The sequence below is a fragment of the Bidens hawaiensis genome, unplaced genomic scaffold (genome assembly GCF_021521415.1).
Source record: "Bidens hawaiensis isolate Kalapana, Puna unplaced genomic scaffold, B.hawaiensis_p1.1 tig00020918_1, whole genome shotgun sequence".
In the NCBI taxonomy this organism is placed as follows: Eukaryota; Viridiplantae; Streptophyta; class Magnoliopsida; order Asterales; family Asteraceae; genus Bidens; species Bidens hawaiensis.
The window spans coordinates 329,345-347,844 of record NW_027493229.1 but is presented as its reverse complement, the minus strand read 5'-3'; the positions used below and the strand labels follow the sequence as shown (position 1 = coordinate 347,844).

Genomic DNA, 18,500 nt, shown 5'->3' with positions numbered 1-18,500 from the left:
TTTTTTTTTTGAAGTGGATTGAAAAATCAATCATGAAAATTCAATTTGAAGTAATTAAATCCTCTTATTTAACAACGGTGGTACGAGTGCACAACTACATATATAATAATTTGTGCAACCTACTTTACATTAGTAACAAGACATCTTTCTAGAACTAGAAGACCATCAACAAATTATACGTTACAACTTATCATGCATCAGTCCATTACGTACGGTGCTTTATAGGATGGTTTACTGCATGCTTGTGATCATCACCACCACCACATGGATGCATATAGCAGTCAACCGGGTGTTCAAGCACCTTATCACAATCCTTCTTGCTCCTCTGAAGCGGCTTATCCGGCAAACAGTTTCTTCGATCATCAGATTTCGTCCCCCTCGACGTCAAATTCTTGCAAACCCCCTCTTCCTCGAAGAAATAGTTATACGACAACGTAAAGTTTGCCAAATTCGGCAACTCACAAACCCCCGAAGGAACTACACCACTCATCATATTATGCCCAATATTCAACTGCTCCAAATGAGCTAACCCTGCAATACTATAAGGTATCTCACCAACCAACTTATTGAAACTCACATCCAAAACCTTTAACTTATACAAAAACCCTACTTCGGGCGGTAAACAACCCGATATATTCGTGTTAGTCACTAGCAACTCCTCCATGGTGTTTGCAAAATTGGAAATAGTTGGTGGGATACATCCTCCAATATTATTATTAGCGAAAACCACTACCGAAGCAGTGCTGAAGCCTATATTAGTAGGGATTACCGAACCAAAACGGTTGTTGTTAACAAAAATGGCGTCGAGGTTTATGTTAAAAAGCTTAGGAGGCAATGCACCTTCGAACTCGTTATAACGAATGTCAAGATATTTTAAACTTGGGAGAGAGAAGAGAACAGAAGGGAAGGGGCCTACTAATCGGTTATTGCTAATGTCGAATTCGTAGAGGAGAGAGAGGTTTGAGAGAGTGAGAGGGAGGATACCGCAAAAGCGATTACTGTTTAAATGTATAAGTGCAAGATCAGATAGTAAACCGAGTTCGTTAGGGAGGAAGCCTGCGATGTCTGCATGGTTTAGATCTATTCCAGCGACCGTCATAATACTAGTGTCGTTTGGAAATGGAGCGCAGTATACTCCAGTGTAGTCACAAACCGAAGGGCCAGTCCAGTCTGAAGTTGTGTTATATGGGTCAGAGTAAATTACGCGTTTCCATGCTTGGAGTGCATGATAAGCTTGTTCGAGACGAGGGTTTGATGCATTGGTGATGTCATGGTGGTGCGAGTGGTGTTTAGTGGTGGTCGAACGACGGTGTTTGGCTGCAATGTTGTTGAAAGAAATAGCTAGGTATAATATTAGAAAGGAGACCAAAGCAGTACTGGTTGTGACACTTTTGGAAGCCATTTTATTTATTTTTCACATAACCTAAAACTAATTATGTGCTTTTATAAGCAGTTTGGATCATTTTGAACTTTTGGTCTAGTAAGTAATAATTGTCTTACACATGACACATATATATATTTTTCAAGTCGCAAGAACGTTATTGGCTGACAAAATCATTGAAATTTGAAGATTGATTTCATGTTTGATGTTGAAACATGATGAGATTGCAAGATCTTTGTAGGTTTAGGGCGAAATTCTAAGACGAATCCGAAGTAATCGATGGTTGTTTGAATATTGCAATGGTTGATAAAGAGATGCTAACTTCTAAGTAATTAAGAGAGAAAGACAGCCACCGTTATGGAGGTTTTCTTAGGGATAAAGCAATGGAATGGATTCAATGTTTGATGCTAAGAAGTCAAATAAGTTAAAAACATAATGAAAGATCCAAGAATCTTAAGCAAAAAATGTATTTGAAATATGACCCTTTTCTTATTTATAGTTTAATTTTGTTGGGATGATGTATGCATTGTATATAGGCATATAGCCTTGGTACCTAAAGAAAGGTCCCAACATAAACAAGTGACTCAAAACTAACAATTAATTAATCGTTTCAAACTAGTACTAGGTGTTGGTCAACCACTGAACATACAAAATTGAACATTGTGACATTTGAAAAATTCATTGATTTGAAATTTAGAGTGGTACATTTAGCGAACTCCTTTTTGGAAATTATACCAAGAGCACAAACAAAAACTAAGGATCAAGTAATTTACGGCTACGTATAAAAAAAATTATGTATGTAATCTACGTTATAAATTATTATAACGCTATGTTTAGATGTTTAGTGATTAAACTTTTTAAGTTAAAAATTATATATAACTATCACGTCACTCTCACGTAAACAATAGGATATACACTCGGTATTTCCTCAAACTTGTGTAGTGTCGTCACTAAACAATTTTAATAAAAAAAAATTAAATAAGGTGTATATGTTTATTTTAGATTGTTTGAAATCCGACACCACATACCTTTAGGGATGAAATCAGTACCGTACCGGTACCAAAATGTTTTGTTTGGTACAAGCATTTTACGTATAATTCAGGAAATACCAGTTTCGAAATCTCAAAACTTGGTGGAATTCGGTAGCGGCATCAATTGGTACTCGTACCGAAAATGATCATCTTTACATACCTTCACAACTCCTCATGCGCGTTGCGCGTTACCTTGCCTGTGACCTCCCCTATCATACCTCGATAGCGGCCATATGGGATAGTGTTTGGCGTCCTTGGTAACTGATTTGAAATCGTAAAACTTTTTTGAGTTGTAACCTTTTGAATGATTTATGTAATGTCTCTAATCATACACATACAACCTTTTTATTAGTTACAACTAGGGATGAGCGTTTTCGGTACCAATTTCAAGTTTCCAGTACCGGTATAGTTCGGTGCGGTACCGATATTTCCCGAATTTTGCACAAAATACCGATACCATACCAGCATCAATATTTAGGATTTTCAGGATCGGGATTTCCAAGATCGGTACCGATACCATCCCGAGCTCATCCCTGGTTACAACCTACTGGATACTTTATAAATATTTCTTTTATTTTCCAAAAGAAAAATGTCAAAATTTAACCGAGCATAAGAGCATTCCCAGCAAGTCTCCCGTTCAAAACTTTGTAATTACACATAAAAATCATTAAAATTTTTTTATCTTAATTAATTAAATAATACTTTTTATTTTTATAGCTTTATTATTTGCAAAAAAGAAAAAAGACAACACAAGGTAAGAATTTGGGGATAAAAAATTGGAAGCGAACGGAATTAATGGTGATAGCCGACTTGAAATTGACCATCGACATCCCTCCGCCACCACTACACTCGCAATCGCAATCGACCTCGTTTTGAATCCTTATACAGCTAGGTATGCATACTCTTACTCTTAAGTCTGTCTATGTAAACAAACACTTATCAAACATTCGTCTTACTGTTACTATTACTAATTAGGGCACCTGTTTTTTAGCTGATAATTATGAATTACCGTAATATAATAAGTGGATTATTATTTCATAGTTTTAGGTAACAGAAGAGTAAGTAATTATATAATTACACAAAACGATTTTGACTAGCTTTGACCGATTTTAGAGGAGGGGCCTATCAGTTGAATCGAATCGATTAGTGACTAATTGGCGCCTATGCAGTTATCGGTGCCCTATCTCTTGAAACTATCAGCGGTATTGACCTATGCATTACCGGTTTTGCCGATATCAGTTTTTTAAGTCTTAATTGTCAATTTTTAGTGTTTTAAGTCTTAATCAGTTCATACTTGCTACAATTGTTAGTGTTTTGCAAGTTACAAAAGGTTAATTTGTTAATGGTAGATAGTATACTGAATTGTTAGTGTTAAATTTCAAAAAACTTATGAACTTTGAGAACTCTTAACAACCAACAGTTTTTTTGAATTATATATATATTATTATTGTTAGATAGCAAAATTTAGGTGATAACAAATTTACATATGTGTAAAAAAACATAGATGTGTGTAAAAACTAATTTTCATGATTGTAATCGTAAACATAGATGTAAAAAGTGATAAAACTACACTCAAATAACATTAACATATCAAAATTTTTATAAAAATCATTAGTTATTAAGAGTTCCTTTATGTTCTTAAGTAATTTAAGAGTTCTGTAATGTTACTCATCCTATATATATATATATATATATGTATATGTATATAAATTCTGCATGGTATTAAAATTACCAATATCCCACCGTGATAACCGATATCTCAATAGCGGTCATTTACCGATATTTTTCCGCTAATTTCATAGATTGGCGCCTAGAACTGACTTTCACAACACTGAGTATTCTTATATAGAGTATTTTATCTAGCAGGGGCAGCATTCCCCGCGCCATCATCGCCGCCACCAGCCCCTTCGCACTCGTCAAGTAATTTCTTTAGCGCGCCGAGATCGGGCTGGTCAGCAAGCGCGGCTATCTGCAAATCATAAGGAAAAATATGAGTACAAAAAGACTAGGAAAATAAGTCAAGGTAAACTCATTAAGGTTAAAATACCTGCTCAAGGATGGGAATGGGAGTATTCAAATACTTCTCCCCCATCTCGGCCATGTCCGCGCAGACAACGTCGAGCTGATAAGGGTAGTCGGATGGGTTCCTCTTCAGCATGCTATATTCACAGCCATCCTTAAACCCTTCAGCTCGACCCACCAAGCGCGAGGCAGCGTTGCAATCCATCACAAGGGTCTGAAACTCGTCTGAGTATTTCATCGCATAAGCGCAACGAGTCATACCCTGTGAGACTAGCCATTGGCGATCCTGCGCGAGGGAAGAAACAGACGTCTCAAGAGCAGGAATCTGAGAGTTTAACAACTCAACAGTTTCCTTGGTCTGTTTCAGCTCCTCTCTGTCGGACGCTGCTGCCGCCAAAGCCTCTTCCCTTTCCGCTCGCGCAGCATCGAGCGCTTCTTGGCTAGACGCTGCCGTCGCCAGGGCCTCATCCTTCTCTGCCCGCGCGGCCTCAAGCTCATTCTTCAGGCGCGCAACCTCACTCTCTAATGAAGATTTGTCAGTAATAGACTGCACAAGAGCTTGGTCACGCGCCTCTGCGTCCAGTTCCAAGTCGCGCACTCGCCGCGCATACTTGGCCGCGTCCGCCTCTGCTTCCTGCAGTTTCTCCCGCGCAGCCTGCAGCTCATGCCCGCGCTTCACGAAGGCAGCGTTGGCACTTGCTCGGTTCTCGCTGAGTTCTGCTTGGAGTTTCTCAGCTCTCTCTCGAGCGTCAGAAAGATTCCAAGCAGATACCTTAGCCTCGTGCTTGGCCTCCGCAAGAGCATCACGCACCTTTACATAATCATAACGAAGCTCTTGGGAGGCAGCAAAGAACGCTGACCCAGCGAAAAGATGGTCATTGAGCAAGTCCACGCGGGCGCGCTCCTCCTGAAACCTCCTTTCAGCTGGAGGCACGGAGTGAGCCCAGAAGTCTTCACACACCCCCATGGACTGAAATGAGCTATCCTCAGTAATATTCCATCTCGGGCGGTAGATGTGATCGGCTTCCTGCAAACACAAAGCAACGTTCTAGTCATCTAAATACTAATATGGAAGTCCGCGCAGCGGAGCAAAACGAACTTATACCTGCGGGGAGCAAGCAGAAAAGTCAGCGCCAGCCCCATGAGAAGACTGCGCCGCGAAATCTTGTGGCGCTACAGGGCTTGCGCGGCCGCCATCGGAGTCTTCAAAATGCGCCTCCTCATCTTCCTCTGTAACAGGCCTTTTCTCCTGCGACCTGGAAAAATCAAAACCAGTCTCGCGAGGAGGGCTGCGCGCAGGAGGAGGTGAGGGAGGTCTCGACGCCGCAAGATCCGCGCGTAAAACAGCCTCCTGCTCCTTAGTAATCCCAATGAGGGGAGATTCAGTGCTTGCAGGAGCAGGAGCAGAACTAACGGCGCTGGCACCGGCGCCAGCAGTGCCGCCAGCAGCTTGTACGCCAGCTATGACTCCTATGAAAAAATCAACAAAGAGAAATGGTTCATGACTTGATCTAAAAGAAAAAAGTCAGAAAATAAAAGCGCAATACATACCTTGGCGCACCGCCGTTCGCGAGTTAAACATCGCCATGAAGTCCATTCTCCCCTTTTTTGAGGGTAAAACGGGGGACTTCGAAGCAACCTCCGGCGCAGCCTCGGTACCTGGTTGTGCCTGAGGTTGATCCACCAAGGTCGCCGGCTCTACAAACATTTGAGTGAGCAAAGATTCATTAATAATTCTATCCGAATCGCGCTCCTAAAACCTTAAAATATAAGCAAAGTATACCTGTTGAATAGGAAACAGCAGGCGCAGCGCCGCTTTCCTTTTCCGCAGCGCGAAGGGAGGAGGTGGCGGCACCATACCTTGTGTGGACAGGAGGTCTGCCCACATTTTGAGGCAAAGAAGACAAGGAAAACTTGGAGGTAAACTACTGGGTTTTCTCAAGTCCCTTCGCTTGAGTAGGAGGATCCTGAGCAACAGGGGCATCATTTTTCTTCTGTTTTTTACTGGCCCCTGCGCCAGTTTTCCCTTTAGCTTTACGCTTGAGTTGGGGCACCTCAGCTTCCTCCTCCACCTCCTCTTCCGCGAGCTCCAGCTCGTAGTTCTCGAGCGCATCTACAATACGTGCGACAGAAATGTTAACCAAATTTGGTATTCTAAAGGCATAAGCATAAGTACAAGGGCTTACCAGGCGCGTCGCTGTCAAAGCAAAATCCCAGATCAACAGGGATGAACATGTCATCGAAGCGATCGGGGAAGCCAACTTCCCCAGCGCCCAGCGCGACAGAGCCACCCTCCATATGCTCATCATAGGCGGCGTGGACATACTCCTTGCTTACTGCACAAAACAAGACAAATGATATCAGCAAAACGAATTATATTCGCGCAGAAATAATGCAATGAGCTAATAACTCACATAATCCATCAACTTGGATAACGGGCTCAGTCGCGCTGTCGGCCCACCTCCTGCTCATGCCAACCCCCACCAGCGCCTCCTCGCAAATATTCTTGGCGGGGGATGTTTCAGCAGTCAACTTTTTAACCCATGCGCCAGTTGGGTTCTTAAAAACATTCACATCCGCGGGCGCAGAAGTGATCGCGCGCATGGTCATGCGGATGGGAATCACACCAGCCTTAATATAGAAAAATTTCTCAGACCAGTCATGAAGGCTCTTGAAGGAAACAGTGCAGCACTTGACCTTCTGACTGCTAGGAACGAATGAGAACCAAGAATCTTGGATTTTCGGCTTATAAAAATATTGAAAGCGCCGAGGGGTGGGCTCCTCGCGCTGAGATTTGCACATGAACTCAAAATGAGTCATGCGCACAAGTCCAAACGGATGGACTTGGGATATGTGAATCCTATAAAATCGAAGCAGCGCACCCACAAACCTTGTCATCGGGAGACGAATGTTGCAGTGGGTGAAAAAGTGGCAGTACAGGGAGATGTAGCCGGTGGGCGGATCCGCCGCCGTTTGCCCGGCCGCCGGGAGCATGCAGCCATACTCAGGGAGAAAACCCTGAGAGGCGATGAGACTGTCAAAATCGGACTGCCTCAATTTGCAGGGGATCTCATCCCACCTCTTCACTGCCTTGACCTTCCCCACCTCCTCCGATGAGGCCTCGGCAGCCCGTTTCCCCTTGCCGGTCTTCTTCAAAGTAGACATCACCAATGACTTTACACGGCGTTTGCTTGTGGAGATTGTGGTGTCTGGGCTATCAGACATACAACTGAGAATCAGACAGAGGTTACTTCAACAATGGAAATCTGGAAGCAGAAGACAGGCCCTAATCGGAATAAAAATGGAAGGAAAGAAAAACTCTGAAATAACAAGGAAGATGAAGAATAATAACTCAAAGGGCTTGCTTTTATAGGCCCAGGAGAGAGAGAAACAGGTACTGATCAGAGTCCACACGCCCCCACTCGCAGGTGTAGACCAACGCGAGCGCGACACGTGTCCCTGACACTGTGTGAGGGGACATGAAAGGGAACGAAACATGCACTGATCAGAGTTCACGCGCCCCCACTAGCAGGTGCAGGCCAACACGAGCGCGACACGTGTTCCTGACACTGTGTGAGGGGACATGAAAGGCAACTGTAGCACCTCGAGCACACGAAAAGTCTGACACATGCCTCCGTCTCTGACGCATGTCAGCACCAACCAACCGCGTACATGGACGATTCATTTTAACCAAAAGGATAGAATTTCGCGCAACGATGAGAAATAAAAAAGGAAAAGACAAAACCCTATTAAAAGAGAACTATTAAGTCTAATATCTATCTTACCTCGCTCGCGCGAGACAAGACACACATTAGACTGGGGGGGCTTGAAGAGGTATGTACCCGCCTTAACATCGAGCGGGGCGGGTCAACCCACAAGATATAGACAAGAGGCTTGAAATCAAGATATCATGAAGGCACAAAGCCAAAACCTATGCGCACGGCGCATATCATATATGCTCACGCATCACATATGCTCACGCGTATCACATGCTCTATGCTCACGCATATCACATCTGCGCGTGGCGCATCTGCGCGTGCTCACGCATCATATATGCTCACGCATATCACATCTGCGCGCGGCGCATATTACATATGCTTGCGCATACCACATCAGCGCATGAAACATCTGCGCGTGAGAATAAAGAGAAGACTTCGCGCATCCTCAGGATAGGCGCATATCACACGTGCACATAATCAACCTCGTCCTTATCCAAATCAGGATAAGGACAACCTTGATTGTGCTCGTCAGGAAAACTTCCAGAATGTATCCTTTAAGGAATAAGAATATGCTGATGTTGACAGCTGCCAATGAAAGGTGGACAATTCAGCAAAACCCATGTGCTACCACGTGATTGCACATGGGTCAGGTAAAATGCTTGGGTCAGAGAATAATCAATGAAAAAGCACTAGGTATCCTAAGGACACGTGGCGCAAAGCAACAGGAGGAGGCCAAAAAGGCCCTAATGGGATCTGAGCCCAATCATTGGAAACCCTAACACTATAAATACCACACCACCCCCACAAGGGGAGGTAAGCAAGAAAATACATTCCAATTCATTACTCACTCTCAGATTATTATTATCTTCTCCTACAATCTCTTATTCTCACACCGGAGGGTTACCCCAAAGAGGACCCCTCTGTCCCTTTCTGAGGGGTAATTTCACGGTGCTGCTCGTTTTGTAGGTGGAAGAACTCATACTCCGGAGAACCATCGGTGAAATAGCATACTCATACCCGAGGAAAGTTGATCGTCTACCAGTGAGCCGATCCACGTTTCTTCATGATTGAAAGGCCGATTAAATATATACGTATATTTGTAATATGGTTGTTTTAGGAATTTGAAAGGGTTAAAACCCTACAAATAATTAAAAACGCCCCTGAAACGTTTTGGATCCGTCCCTATTAACCGGAAACGTTTGGTAAACATACCCATGATGTTTCCGTCCCCAAAGCATCCCTGGGACGGTTAATCCCTCTTCACTGCCGTCCCCGTGCTACACAGTATATACCTCGCCTTCTCTAACAATTTCCAAGTTTTCATTTGAGTTATCGTTCTCGACATATTTAGCCCTTCATGTTAGTCATACTTATGACCCAAGTTAGTTATTTAACATTTACAACATTTAACTATGTTTATAAATATTGAGTCATTTTCCTTTGTGATGAACGCTTGATGGCTTGGCAAGAACTAAGGACTCATTCTATAATATCCAAAAGAAATAACTAAATCTTAATAACAAATTACTCTAACTTCTATTGTCTAGATCTTGCGTTTTCAAACATAACTTGTAGAGTGTTAGAGCACAAAGATATCCTTATATTCGGTTTCATAATTAGATTGATTCGGTTAGATATTTAGAGGGATTTGGTTGTTAATATGAGAAATCATTCCCTTGATTGAAATCGTGATATCAATCTAATTATGAAACCGAATATACACCGAATATACGGATATCTTTGTGCTCTAACATAGAGCTATATATGAATCACTTTTTTTTTTTTGAAGTGGATTGAAAAATCAATCATGAAAATTCAATTTGAAGTAATTAAATCCTCTTATTTAACAACGGTGGTACGAGTGCACAACTACATATATAATAATTTGTGCAACCTACTTTACATTAGTAACAAGACATCTTTCTAGAACTAGAAGACCATCAACAAATTATACGTTACAACTTATCATGCATCAGTCCATTACGTACGGTGCTTTATAGGATGGTTTACTGCATGCTTGTGATCATCACCACCACCACATGGATGCATATAGCAGTCAACCGGGTGTTCAAGCACCTTATCACAATCCTTCTTGCTCCTCTGAAGCGGCTTATCCGGCAAACAGTTTCTTCGATCATCAGATTTCGTCCCCCTCGACGTCAAATTCTTGCAAACCCCCTCTTCCTCGAAGAAATAGTTATACGACAACGTAAAGTTTGCCAAATTCGGCAGCTCACAAACCCCCGAAGGAACTACACCACTCATCATATTATGCCCAATATTCAACTGCTCCAAATGAGCTAACCCTGCAATACTATAAGGTATCTCACCAACCAACTTATTGAAACTCACATCCAAAACCTTTAACTTATACAAAAACCCTACTTCGGGCGGTAAACAACCCGATATATTCGTGTTAGTCACTAGCAACTCCTCCATGGTGTTTGCAAAATTGGAAATAGTTGGTGGGATACATCCTCCAATATTATTATTAGCGAAAACCACTACCGAAGCAGTGCTGAAGCCTATATTAGTAGGGATTACCGAACCAAAACGGTTGTTGTTAACAAAAATGGCGTCGAGGTTTATGTTAAAAAGCTTAGGAGGCAATGCACCTTCGAACTCGTTATAACGAATGTCAAGATATTTTAAACTTGGGAGAGAGAAGAGAACAGAAGGGAAGGGGCCTACTAATCGGTTATTGCTAATGTCGAATTCGTAGAGGAGAGAGAGGTTTGAGAGAGTGAGAGGGAGGATACCGCAAAAGCGATTACTGTTTAAATGTATAAGTGCAAGATCAGATAGTAAACCGAGTTCGTTAGGGAGGAAGCCTGCGATGTCTGCATGGTTTAGATCTATTCCAGCGACCGTCATAATACTAGTGTCGTTTGGAAATGGAGCGCAGTATACTCCAGTGTAGTCACAAACCGAAGGGCCAGTCCAGTCTGAAGTTGTGTTATATGGGTCGGAGTAAATTACGCGTTTCCATGCTTGGAGTGCATGATAAGCTTGTTCGAGACGAGGGTTTGATGCATTGGTGATGTCATGGTGGTGCGAGTGGTGTTTAGTGGTGGTCGAACGACGGTGTTTGGCTGCAATGTTGTTGAAAGAAATAGCTAGGTATAATATTAGAAAGGAGACCAAAGCAGTACTGGTTGTGACACTTTTGGAAGCCATTTTATTTATTTTTCACATAACCTAAAACTAATTATGTGCTTTTATAAGCAGTTTGGATCATTTTGAACTTTTGGTCTAGTAAGTAATAATTGTCTTACACATGACACATATATATATTTTTCAAGTCGCAAGAACGTTATTGGCTGACAAAATCATTGAAATTTGAAGATTGATTTCATGTTTGATGTTGAAACATGATGAGATTGCAAGATCTTTGTAGGTTTAGGGCGAAATTCTAAGACGAATCCGAAGTAATCGATGGTTGTTTGAATATTGCAATGGTTGATAAAGAGATGCTAACTTCTAAGTAGTTAAGAGAGAAAGACAGCCACCGTTATGGAGGTTTTCTTAGGGATAAAGCAATGGAATGGATTCAATGTTTGATGCTAAGAAGTCAAATAAGTTAAAAAGATAATGAAAGATCCAAGAATCTTAAGCAAAAAATGTATTTGAAATATGACCCTTTTCTTATTTATAGTTTAATTTTGTTGGGATGATGTATGCATTGTATATAGGCATATAGCCTTGGTACCTAAAGAAAGGTCCCAACATAAACAAGTGACTCAAAACTAACAATTAATTAATCGTTTCAAACTAGTACTAGGTGTTGGTCAACCACTGAACATACAAAATTGAACATTGTGACATTTGAAAAATTCATTGATTTGAAATTTAGAGTGGTACGTTTAGCGAACTCCTTTTTGGAAATTATACCAATAGCACAAACAAAAACTAAGGATCAAGTAATTTACGGCTACGTATAAAAAAAATTATGTATGTAATCTACGTTATAAATTATTATAACGCTATGTTTAGATGTTTAGTGATTAAACTTTTTAAGTTAAAAATTATATATAACTATCACGTCACTCTCACGTAAACAATAGGATATACACTCGGTATTTCCTCAAACTTGTGTAGTGTCGTCACTAAACAATTTTAATAAAAAAAAATTAAATAAGGTGTATATGTTTATTTTAGATTGTTTGAAATCCGACACCACATACCTTTAGGGATGAAATCAGTACCGTACCGGTATCAAAATGTTTTGTTTGGTACAAGCATTTTACGTATAATTCAGGAAATACCAGTTTCGAAATCTCAAAACTTGGTGGAATTCGGTAGCGGCATCAATTGGTACTCGTACCGAAAATGATCATCCTTACATACCTTCACAATTCCTCATGCGCGTTGCGCGTTACCTTGCCTGTGGCCTCCCCTATCATACCTCGATAGCGGCCATATGGGATAGTGTTTGGCGTCCTTGGTAACTGATTTGAAATCGTAAAACTTTTTTGAGTTGTAACCTTTTGAATGATTTATGTAATGTCTCTAATCATACACATACAACCTTTTTATTAGTTACAACAAGGGATGAGCGTTTTCGGTACCAATTTCAAGTTTCCAGTACCGGTATAGTTCGGTGCGGTACCGATATTTCCCGAATTTTGCACAAAATACCGATACCATACCAGCATCAATATTTAGGATTTTCAGGATCGGGATTTCCAAGATCGGTACCGGTACCTTCCCGAGTTCATCCCTGGTTACAACCTACTGGATATTTTATAAATATTTCTTTTATTTTCCAAAAGAAAAATGTCAAAATTTAACAGAGCATAAGAGCATTCCCAGCAAGTCTCCCGTTCATAACTTTGTAATTACACATAAAAATCATTAAAAATTTTTTATCTTATTTAATTAAATAATACTTTTTATTTTTATAGCTTTATTATTTGCAAAAAAGAAAAAAGACAACACAAGGTAAGAATTTGGGGATAAAAAATTTGACGCGAACGGAATTAATGGTGATAGCCGACTTGAAATTGACCATCGACATCCCTCCGCCACCACTACACTCGCAATCGCAATCGCAATCGACCTCGTTTTGAATCCTTATACAGCTAGGTATGCATACTCTTACTCTTAAGTCTGTCTATGTAAACAAACACTTATCAAACATTCGTCTTACTGTTACTATTACTAATTAGGGCACCTGCTTTTCGTTATACCTGTTTTTTAGCTGATAATTATGAATTACCGTAATATAATAAGTGGATTATTATTTCATAGTTTTAGGTAACAGAAGAGTAAGTAATTATATAATTACACAAAACGATTTTGACTAGCTTTTGACCGATTTTAGAGGAGGGGCCTATCAGTTGAATCGAATCGATTAGTGACTAATTGGCGCCTATGCAGTTATCGGTGCCCTATCTCTTGAAACTATCAGCGGTATTGACCTATGCATTACCGGTTTTGCCGATATCAGTTTTTTAAGTCTCAATTGTCAATTTTTAGTGTTTTAAGTCTTAATCAGTTCGTACTTGCTACAATTGTTAGTGTTTTGCAAGTTACAAAAGGTTAATTTGTTAATGGTAGATAGTATACTGAATTGTTAGTGTTAAATTTCAAAAAACTTATGAACTTTGAGAACTCTTAACAACCAACAGTTTTTTTGAATTATATATATATTATTATTGTTAGATAGCAGTTTTATCGTATTTTTAAAACAACTTTTTGATTACACATGTAAATCACAAGTTTAAACATGTGCAAAATTTAGGTGATAACAAATTTACATATGTGTAAAAAAACATAGATGTGTGTAAAAACTAATTTTCATGATTGTAATCGTAAACATAGATGTAAAAAGTGATAAAACTACACTCAAATAACATTAACATATCAAAATTTTTATAAAAATCGTTAGTTATTAAGAGTTCCTTTATGTTCTTAAGTAATTTAAGAGTTCTGTAATGTTACTCATCCTATATATATATATATATATATATATATATATATATGTATATGTATATAAATTCTGCATGGTATTAAAATTACCAATATCCCACCGTGATAACCGATATCTCAATTAGCGGTCATTTACCGATATTTTTCCGCTAATTTCATAGATTGGCGCCTAGAACTGACTTTCACAACACTGAGTATTCTTATATAGAGTATTTTATCGCTGGTTACTTTATTTTATCACCGAGTATTGTAACTCTTATAACTTTATTAAACCAAACCATTATCTATGATTGGGAACACTAGGGGCATGGAAATGAGGCAAGAGACTGTTGAAGAAGAAGAAGTAATAAGTGTATTAAAAGTCATTGCAGCCACTGGAAGGTTTTGGTATGCACTTTGTTATTAACCTCATTCATTCTGTTTTTCATAAATATTAATTGAACTTCTCATTACTTGCGTTCTTATGGTTATTGGCATTGAGAAATGAGAACTATTTATTCATGTTACTACTATGTTATGTGACTCTGCAGGTATGATTGGGAGAAATTGAGAAGCATGTTGTCTCTTCATTTAATGCAGGTATGCTAATCTACAGGTTTTATATATTTTGTATGAGCTTGTGTCTTAGGGGCCGTTTGGCAATCTTGTGCTGAATCATTAAGAGACATGACTGATTCAGCATGTTTCTGAAACTTACCCATTAAAAGGCTCCATGAATAGGTGTTTTTTAGTGAACCAAACACACTCTACCTCTGACTGTGTCAGAGGCAACCTTTAATGGAATTATTAAGAGGCTAACAAGCAGCCCCATAACGTCCATTCTAGGTGACAAAATGGGTAGTCTTTTGTTACTTGTCAGATATGTTTACCAAAATCTGATTTTTGAAAAAAATAAATGATTTCTGGAGCGTTTATGCTTTAAAAATAAAAATTCAATGTGGATGATTTCAACTCATGTGACTCTTTTGGTTCAAATTCTCTAGTGTCCAACATGGTCTTAGAAGCTAATATATAATCTTTGTTTTTTTTCCTAGATGGTAATTAGTCTTATTTTTTTTATTGCATTTTTACTATAGGTCATTTCTGAGTATCCTCAGGCAAAAATGACAACCGAGGAACAAAAAATATCACTAGGAGAGACACACGCTGAGTTGGCAAAAAGGTTGGATAATGGTACTTTCGCAATCATGTACCTTTTACATTTTCATTATGTCTTACAACCTGTTGAGTTGAAGAATTTCTTTTATATTTTATTTTATTATGACTAATGAAAAACTCACATTCATTCGATTATATTCTGCAGCTCTTCATAATTTCGTTGACGGCCCACCATTTACCCTGCAAAGGCTATCTGAGGTGATTGTGCTAATATTATTTGTGATGATTGATAACCTTTAAGTTGACATGAATCTATGCTCGAATTTCTGATCAGCTTATGGCTCTGTTTTTTACATGAACAGATCATACTGGATGCAAGAATCTTGTATCCAAATCTCTCGAAGCTTGCTCTGGCCTTAGAAAAGGTAGCTTATTATCTACACGTTGTAATTTGTGACCTTTATAAGTTTTAAAACCGAACCATTATACAAATGAACTTGCAAAGTAGCTGATTTTAATGACATTGGTGATTTATTGTAAACCTGGTTTTGCAGAATTTGTCCGTGACATCAACCTTGACCATCTCTACCGACCCGCAATTGCAATCTGATACTGTCATGGAAAATGGAGCCCCACCTGTGGCCATTGCAGCAGATAGGAGCGACATAATGACCGAAGTTGAGGCTGATGTTAGCAATGTTATGATGATGAATGTGGAAACAACTGAGAAACCATCAGAATCAAGTCCTATGACAACGGGTGATTCTTTTCTTTTTATTATTATTCTTTCAAACCACCCAAATGTCTATTTTACTCTTCTTTGAAACATCTAATGCATTGGAGCATGTGATGCGAATTTGCGAAACCGTTGTGATATATAGAATGTGAGAAGTGTTATTATTTACAGTTTTCTTGAACTGCTCTACTTAACATTGATCAAAGAAAAGTTTTTAAAAAAAAATTTATTGTTGTTTATGTTTCCAGATATAGCTGGCGGTAGCAGCGTTTTGCTGGTCCAACTCCAACATCCGGGCCTGTCGAAACTGTGAGAACTGCGCTAACAAGTTACTTTATAAGGTTAGGGGTTTGAACTTTGAACCCAGCCTGCCAGTGTATGTTATAAATGATTAAATGGTGGTGATTTGGTGTGTAGGTGACTTTTGTAAAAGAATAAAGGGGGTAAAATAGAGTAATATTTCTCATGTATTTCTTAATAAAATTTGAAAGTATTGAATTATGTTCGGTTTTTAGTTTAAAACGATGGGGACAACTACTATATTATCGTAAGTGATATATTTACTGATAAAAAACTAAAAAATGTTGGTTTTAATGACAGTTTAGTTATTTATGAACGTTTAATATGAAGGTAAAAAATGGAGTATTATAACACATCTTGAAGTTGAGTGATTTAATTGAGATAAAATTAAAAGTTGAGTAATCTAATTGAGACAATAAAAGTGTAAGTGACTTAATTGGAATAAACTTTAAACTAGAAGACGTAGCCATGGATACCGATGAGGCCATGATGTGGGTGCCCTAAATTGAAGAACTAGACCTAAAAGTTTAAGAGTGGTGTAAGACTAATCGAGACTCAATAAGACGTGAAAATCATGTTACATCCGCCTTTAACATGAGCAACACCATTATGCATGCGTCAAAACTCATTTTTCAAAGCTTTAATGGGTGTGAGTGTGAGATATACATTTTTTTCATTAATATATCTTTTAGTTGAAACCGCTGCACCCTTGTGAAATGGTGGTTTAGTTGAACTATCACCGCCTACGGCCTATGCGAAAGTGACGTAACACTTTAACAATAACATGTAGTTAAAACCATTACACATATCGTAAACAATAACCTAGACATAGGTTGAGTAACAAATCGATTAAATGAAACCCGAAATTTGATGAAATCGAATCAAAATTACTTACTACTTACGATTTGGTTATTTTTTTCAAAACCAAAAATTACCATTCCGTTTTATAACTTGTTTCCCATCGAATTGATCAAACCTCACCTACCTTGTTTATGTTTATGATTGTTATTCGATTCTAAACTCATTTATTGGATCAAAAGTTTAGGCAGAAATCCATTCGTAAGTATTTTAACTACTTTTGGCCACAAAGTTTCAACTTTCATGTACAAATTCGTTAATTCGGGTCAAAGGCAATGTTAGGACTTCCATCTTGCGAGGTACAAATTCATTAATTACTAGTAATTATTTAACTACTTTTGACCACAAAGTTTTAACTTTCATGTATAAATTCGTTAATTCGGGTCAAAGGCAATGTTAGGACTTCCATCTTGTGAGGTACAAATTCATCAATAGTAATTATTTAGTAATAATGCAAGGGCCAAGTTTATTAATCAGCATTTAATAATTACTTTTGATCAATACTTTTGCATACAAAACTTACTTTTTTTAAAACAATTTTTTTTCTGGCTCAACATGCTAAAATATAAAACTAAAAACCAACACAATATTTTCAAGCTGAAAAAAAAAGCAAAATAATCAAACCCAAGACTCAAAAGCATTCTAGTACTAACGTGTTATATGATACATTATTCATCTAAAAAAATTTCACTTTACAGTATTTACTAACATGTTATATGATACATTATTCATCTAGAAATATTTCACTTTACTGTATTTGAGTTTCTAGCTTTGGAGGCTGTGAATTTTCTGAGCAGTGTTCAACGAGTCGTACATATACATGATACCTTTTCAGCCCCTACGTCCCAAATCTTCGTTTTTAGTAGGATTGATTTTGCTATTTAAAAGGGGCTGCGACCATCATTTTATTGTAATCATTTTGAGTTTGATGTAGATTTTTCTCTCAACTAACATTCGAGTCCTTAATGCTTTGAAAACATAGCACGATATTGCAACACAACACATATTACTCGTAACTGCGTATACATACTGTTTTTTATCATTTATTTTATTTATCCCATAAACTACACTTGATATAAATATTCATTCGTCTTAAATACTAAAAATATAGTAGTTTATTTAGAAATAATGAAATATAATAGTTTATTTAGAAATTCAAACAAAAAATGCCAACATGAGAAAACTTGAAAGAGATCTTATTATACCATCCATAAAATGTCAAGATCAATACATAAAACAAATAGGAAATCTTATTATTCTTTTTCATACACCCACGTCAACGTTTACAACAAGCCTTCGAACTCAGCACTTGGAAAACTAGCCACAATTTCACATAATCAAAATGTTAAATCGCAGAAAAATAAAATACACATAATATTCATAATCATACAACACCAATCACACCTTTAATCAATCCACTCCTC

The 18,500-nt window shown here is 38.5% G+C and overlaps 1 protein-coding gene and 2 pseudogenes across 1 annotated transcript; 1 reads left to right on the top strand and 2 right to left on the bottom strand.

Moving 5' to 3' along the window:
* Positions 1-205: 205 nt before the first annotated feature.
* On the bottom strand, positions 206-1,402 carry LOC143562183 (leucine-rich repeat extensin-like protein 4 pseudogene; annotated as a pseudogene).
* Positions 1,403-10,133: 8,731 nt separating this feature from the next.
* Positions 10,134-11,363, bottom strand: LOC143562182 (leucine-rich repeat extensin-like protein 4 pseudogene; annotated as a pseudogene).
* A 3,020-nt stretch (positions 11,364-14,383) lies between these two features.
* Positions 14,384-16,302, top strand: LOC143562172 (uncharacterized). The gene is made up of 7 exons (XM_077050060.1): positions 14,384-14,471; positions 14,615-14,663; positions 15,161-15,257; positions 15,388-15,440; positions 15,545-15,607; positions 15,737-15,941; positions 16,167-16,302. The coding sequence occupies exons 1-7, from the start codon at positions 14,392-14,394 to the stop codon at positions 16,229-16,231; spliced, it is 612 nt and encodes a 203-aa protein (XP_076906175.1). The 5' UTR covers positions 14,384-14,391; the 3' UTR covers positions 16,232-16,302.
* Positions 16,303-18,500: the final 2,198 nt, after the last annotated feature.